This window comes from Oryzias melastigma, linkage group LG14 (assembly GCF_002922805.2).
Source record: "Oryzias melastigma strain HK-1 linkage group LG14, ASM292280v2, whole genome shotgun sequence".
In the NCBI taxonomy this organism is placed as follows: Eukaryota; Metazoa; Chordata; class Actinopteri; order Beloniformes; family Adrianichthyidae; genus Oryzias; species Oryzias melastigma.
In genome coordinates this window covers 9,922,049-9,928,491 of record NC_050525.1, presented here as the reverse complement: position 1 = coordinate 9,928,491, position 6,443 = coordinate 9,922,049, and the positions used below count along the sequence as shown (strand labels likewise).

The following is a 6,443-nucleotide window of genomic DNA, read 5'->3' as shown; positions in this document are numbered from 1 at the left end:
AGTGCTGATAAAAATACCCCTTTTAACTGATTGTAGCTCGGTGGGTGGATTTGCATTATCTGGTGGGTGCCTTGTCCTGGGGGTGTGTGCTCACACATGCCCTAGCTCAGGACTCATTACTCACCTTAATTAGGAAATGTCCATTCTGTGCTGCTCCATCCTCTCTCAGAGACACAATCTCACTATGGAAATACTCTGCAGAGGTGAAAGGTATCTACAAATCTAATCAAATCGATGTTTGAATCAAAGACACCAACTGGCGCTATACGATGTAGTAGCGCAGGCTAGTGGAGTCATCATTAACATCCAATTACTGTCTAATACGTAGTGTCCTTCAGACATATCCTTCAGATTCACTTGGAAAATCTTTTGTAAAGATAAATGAATCTCCCAGGCATACCCTATTTTTATTCTCTGTTTAATAGCCAGAGAAGGAAAAATATCTTACGACTTATTAGGCATGCTGTCCTCAATACAAAGAAAATTAGACTTCATTTTATGGCAGTTGAACTCACTTTTTGACCTCTCAGCTTTCACCCACTGATTTGAAATCTAATAGCCATTCCGTGTGATGAATGGGTAGTTGTAGATCCAGGTAAAATCAAATTTGTTTTAAATTCCTACAAACTCAGTCTCCCAGATGTTTTTTTTTTTCTTTAATATAAACTAGCTCTTAACGAAGGAAGGCTACCAACTCTGGAGGAAGACCCCCACTCCATTGCATCAAAAGACAAGGTAAAAATGCATCGACTGTATAAGAGAACTGGACTATGGGGATGTGACGTCACTTATTGAAAATGCCTTACTCAGTGAAAAGAAGCCAATTAAGTCGCCATTTTTCTGTGTTATGGATAGCGCCATGTTGGAGTCAGACAACCTTGATTGATCTGAGTCAGTGTTTCTATGGCAACTACTGTGGGCAATCATGAGAAAGCTTGTTAGAAGTCCAAACTTCTCTCCTGAAAGTGGCTCGGGAGAATCTGCTTATCAAGTGTTCAAGGTATCAAAAGACAAGGACTGTATGGCAATGTAAGTGGTGAAAAAAAAATCCACTGACTGTATAAGACAACTGGACTGAGCGAGTGTGACATCGCCCATGGAAAATGCCTTTCTTCTGGCTCCAGTGAAGTGAAGCCAATTCAGTCGCCATTTTTCTGTGATACGGCCAGCGCTATGTTGGAGCCAGAAGACCGTGACTGATCTGAGTCAGCGTTTCTATAGCAACTACTGTTGCCAATGATGAATTAGCTTGAGTTAGCTAGTCCACACCCCTTTTACTGAAAGCAGCTCGGGAAGATCTGTCAATCAAACGTCCAAGGTGGGGGCCAGTGGCCATCACGTGCTTTTAATGAGATCTGATTGGTCAGTTTATAACTTAGAAAAACTATAATGAAAAACATTAATGAAAATGTATCAGAGAAAGAATGCTTATTCTGACAAGTTGTCTATTTTTCAATAGAAGTCTATGGCTTCTTGGAGCCAGCAGGTACTTCCTGTTTGGACTGTGAGGGGGGGTGGGGTTTCAGTCCGGTTTCTTTTACAGTCAATGGAAAAAATCCCATCCAGAGTGAAAAGCCAATCCGAACGTGTGTGGTGAGTAGTCTGCATTTGGTCATTGTGACCCTCGGGTTCTGCGGCCAAGTCAACCGTTTTCAAGATGAACGACAGGTCACAGTGCTGCGAGTCAGTGAAACATAATGTCAGATTAAATGCTGCCACACAGCTCTTTCCACCAGAGGCAGAGCTCTACAGGGAGTGGAGGTAAAGGCCATTCTACTGTGATTAGGGGTCAAAGGTGTGTATATGTGTGTGTGTGATATTGCCGAGCAGATGAATGCTTTTCACAATATCAAGCTCCACTCCTGGAGATGGTTTCAATCAAGTTTAAACAGCAGCAGTAAAGAAAAGCTTAAATATGCTAAAATTAGGAGGCATTTTTTTCCCAGTTTATACCAGACAAAATATATGTAGAACACACCATTCAAATGTATTTACAGCTCTGTACATTAAGAATGACCAGTTCCCTTGGTTCTTGGTCGGAATTTTCATACCTTATGATATGGCCGGACTAGCTTTTCTATCAAATAATGTCTAGTCATTGCACAAGAGCACTGATCACAACTTTCAAATTCAAGAGATCACTTCACAGAATGGAACTTGCCTAACTACAACAATTATCGGTTACTACAAGTGTAGCCATTTCCATCGTTGTTTCGTCTGTTCGAATTGTACCCTTGGAGGCTCTGAATAAATTAACAGGTGCGTCGACTAACTTTGAGCAATCATTCACAGATATGCTGATGAGCTAATAATTTAAGTCAGAAATGACAAAAGCAAGTGTTCATGCCAGTAATTGAAGGAGTCACGACCTCTAAAGAATGGCCATTGGCTTCAGCGCACAAACAACCCCTTCCCGCTTTTAAAGTGGGTGCACCTTCTCTTCATTTGTACCGATGAGTGGGGAATTGGCTCCTCACAGGTAGATTTCTCGCTTTGGGGTGTGGTTAGGTGGAGACGTGGGTGGGAATTCAGAGGCCACACTCAAGGGCATCTCCTCCAAGGGGCAGTCCTGATTGGCGTCGTGACCACTGTTGGAATAGGCACTGCGGGAGGGCGGGAGCCGTGACCGGTGGTCCTCGCCGCCCAGCCTGGCGCTCCCGTTTGCCAGGCGTCCCAGGCTCCCTCTCTCCTGGTAAGGCACGAAGGTGGAGAGTTTCGGGGGGTTCCTGGTCTTGCTGCGTACTGGCGAGGGATGCCCCGGCATCCAGCAAGCATCCGAGTGGCCCAGTTCACTGCACTCCGTCGTGCAGTTCCCGGTCATGGCCACGTCCGGGAGGGAGCGGATATCTGTGGGCAGGTGAGAGGAAACGGCACAGTCAGAGAGAGGTGATACCCAGTTGAGCAACGCTCATCAAAGACAAAAAAAAGTAGTAAATCAACATTTGTGAAGAGAAATGGTGTCATCTGAAACACTCCACAAAGCCCACCCCCTCCTTAAGGTTTTTGCAGCTGTTGCTAAGCAGTCAGGAACGGTTGCTATGTAGCTGTCGCTATGCACTGTGTAATGAGCACTAGTGTTTGTGCAGTCCACAAGCTGGTGTGGTAGATGTAAGAGACAGCATGCTGTTTCTATGTCACTTACAAGTATTCCACAGCAGTTTGTCTGGTATTTTTGCAATGTATCATCACATTGTTAAAACGTTCAACAGTTATTTATTCCAATTAAGAGTATAAAGCACCAATGAATACGATTCAATCTTAAATAAAGCTTAGGAAATGGACAGAATGTAGTAAACATACTTATTAGAGATTGAACGTAGAGGGAATGAGTAGATCCCTCAGGGCAATTAGGAGGTTTCAATCAGTTATTGATTGACACCACTAAAATGAGCTCCTTGCCCTTGGTTATCATTCATTTTTTATTCAAGCTTTCCTAATTAAATAAATGGGTCTATGACCTAGTGACCTCGTTTTATTGCACGAGCTGAGAAAAAGACAGCTACAAATAAGTCTGCCAAAGCTGTCACCCAAATACAGCACATGTTTCTGAAAGTCAAGGAAGCCGACGTGTTTGCACGCCCAAAAATATGCAGCCGGCAGCCTGACAGACTCGCTAAGCAGAGCACCTGTTGACAAGCTAAACATGCAGGCCAGATTAAATGGGAAAAGCACTCAATTCATCTTTGTTATCCCTTCAGACTCGTGCGGGGACTGCCAGATCAATGTCGGAGAGAGGAGCAGACGCCGCGTGATGTCACTGACATGTAAAGTTCTGATTGCCGTGATAAACGCATTACTGTAACGCCACAAGGCTGTCCACGCCGTGAGAGAACGCGTCCATCACGCACGCGCCGCCTTGTTTTTTATCCACGGCTACAAGACAGCGTCTGAATTAAAGCATAGACAGACAGGCGCAAACACACAAGAAACGGAAAAAAATGCTGCCGCTCGCGCGTAATAAGCATGAAGGATGGGATTTTGGAAAGCATGCTAAGAGTTACTAGTTAATAGAGAGAAGGCCGAGAGAATGCCAGCTTGACAGTAAGCCTATGAGACGTATCATCAGTATTGTACTCATGACCAGTAGCAAGATAATTAGCCCGCAAAATGTCAGACCTTTGAGGGAGGAAAAGCTGCATCTGGCTCACCAAGACTTCAGTCAATCAAGAGACATTGAGACAGGACGTGTGATGAGTTTTATCTGCTATAAATGAGTCAAAGTGTATTATTTTGAGTCTGTCATTCTCAGTGGTAAGTATTTACTGTGTTCTCAGGGGTAATCCACACACAATCGCCCCATTGTTTATCTCAGTAATAATATTTGGCCAAAGAAGAATACATAGCTTGTGCCTTTGTTACAGTTAATCCCATTGTTTGTATAATCCTACATAGCTACAGTAGATGTTACCTCATTCATTTCCTTCACAACTGAGCAATGTTCCCTCCTATTATGTTTAAACCCCCACTGCGATCATTTTTATCAAATTTTAATGAAGGGTTCCCAGTGGTCTTTTAATAAGAATTCAGATTAAAAAAAATGAAAATATAACTGTTGTTTTCTAGGACATAGTTTCTGCAGAGCGGCAGTAATTCATTAGAAATTCACCTCTAAGTTGTGGGTGGAACGGTAAAAATGCACCCATTTCCCACTATCCCTCTGTTTCCATGCTCCCCTGCTAGCTTACAGACCCATGATTATGCCGTTTTGTAGCCAAACTCAAAAAGTTTGTCGTTTTTTGGACATAATTTGTGCAGAGCAGCTGGAGCTCATTACAAATTAGCCTCTGAGTTGTAGGCGGGACGGTTACAAATTCCCCCTCAGGATTTTGTTTATACTCACTCGTGCTAGCTTACAGCACCACATAAGCCCAAGCTAACAAACCTGATTTTTTTCAAAGCACTGGTTTTCATCTGCCCCTAATCCAATGTAATTTGAATGAAATAAAAACTTAGAAATGTAGTTTTAATCTTAGTTTAGTTTAGAAATGTTCTCCATTGTGAGAAAAATGCTACAAGAACATGCGCTAGAAACACCAAAACACACAATTTTCAGTGGAGTGGTTCTTTAAAGAAGCGTGTATTGAGAATTTTACTGAAACATCTTTATTAAAAATTATACTAATATTGACCTGCAAATTGGGGGATTAAGTTGAAGCTAAGCTACCCCCCTGTAGCCTCCACTAATTCCCCCACAGCCTTTTGTTTATACTCACTCCTACTAGCTTATAGCACCACACAAGCCCAAGCTAACATTAGCGTATCAGAAACAAAACAATGTGATTTTCATGAAGGAAATACTTAGAAATGTATTTTTAATCTTAAATATTTTATATATGTCCTCCATTGTGAGAAAAATGCTTAAAGAACATGTTAGAAACACCAAAAACAATATTTTCAGTGGAGTGGTCCTTAAAAGAAGCTTGTATTGAGAATTTTACTAAAACATCTTTGTCAAAAATAATACTAATATTGACTTGAAAATTGGGGGGCAAGTGGTGGCTAAGCTAGCCTTTGCAGTCTCCACTAATTTCCCATCAACCTTTTGCGTACAATCTCTCCCGTTAGCTTATAGAACCTCACAAGCCCAAGCTAACATTAGCGTGGCAAAAAAAAAAAAAAAGCTATCTGAGATATCCAGCCGTACAGTTGTGAACCAGATACCAGCTCAATAGAGGAAAATGAAGATGTACATGGATCAATTTGTTAGCAACTGGAGGCTTCAGAATTGTAGAGGAGAATAGAGACTTTGGGCCGACCATGCATCACAAAACTGAGCTTTTTAAAATCACCGCTTTTCACTTGCTTCACATCCATGATTTGAATTAAGGAATTACTTAGAAATGCAGTTTTGATCTTAAAAATATTTTTTAAATGCAACAATAACATCTTAGAAACAACAAAAACACGATTTTCAATGGAGTAGGTCTTTGAAAAATCTTTGTCAAAAATGATACTAATAATAACTTGACAATTGGGGTGCTGCAAGTGGAGGCTAAGCTACCCCCACTATAACCTCCACTAATTTCCCATCATCCTTTTGTTTACACATACTCCTGCTAGCTTATAGCACCTCACAAGCCTAAGCTAGCATTAGCGTAGCAAAAAACAAACAAACAAACAAAACAGTGAGCACTATCTGAGATATCCAGGCGAACAATTTTCCAGCTTAGACAGGGAAGACCAAGACATATTTGTCTGTAAGTGGATACTTTAGAATGGAGTGCAACAGGGAGCTTATTGAGACCCGCCCAGCGTATTTTCTATGTAACAACTACAATCTTTATCAAGCCACATTTTTTTGTCTGCTACTAATTATCAATTCTTTGAATAAACAAGTACTCATTTTAATCCAATTGTTCTTCATATATGTCCTCCATCTTCAGAAAAAATGTCAAAAACATGATTTTCATCAGAGTGGGTCTTCAATTGTATAATAGTCCGTA

The 6,443-nt window shown here is 41.4% G+C and overlaps 1 protein-coding gene across 2 annotated transcripts in view; it reads right to left on the bottom strand.

Moving 5' to 3' along the window:
• Positions 1–6: 6 nt before the first annotated feature.
• The window catches only part of pcdh1a (protocadherin 1a), a 131,471-nt gene continuing 125,034 nt past the window's right edge, over positions 7–6,443 (bottom strand). For both annotated transcript variants that reach the window (XM_024266098.2, XM_036215114.1), the window contains one exon: positions 7–2,847. In XM_024266098.2, coding sequence (XP_024121866.1) covers positions 2,474–2,847 — 374 coding nt within the window. In that variant the 3' untranslated portion in view covers positions 7–2,473. The remainder of the gene's footprint in view (positions 2,848–6,443) is intronic.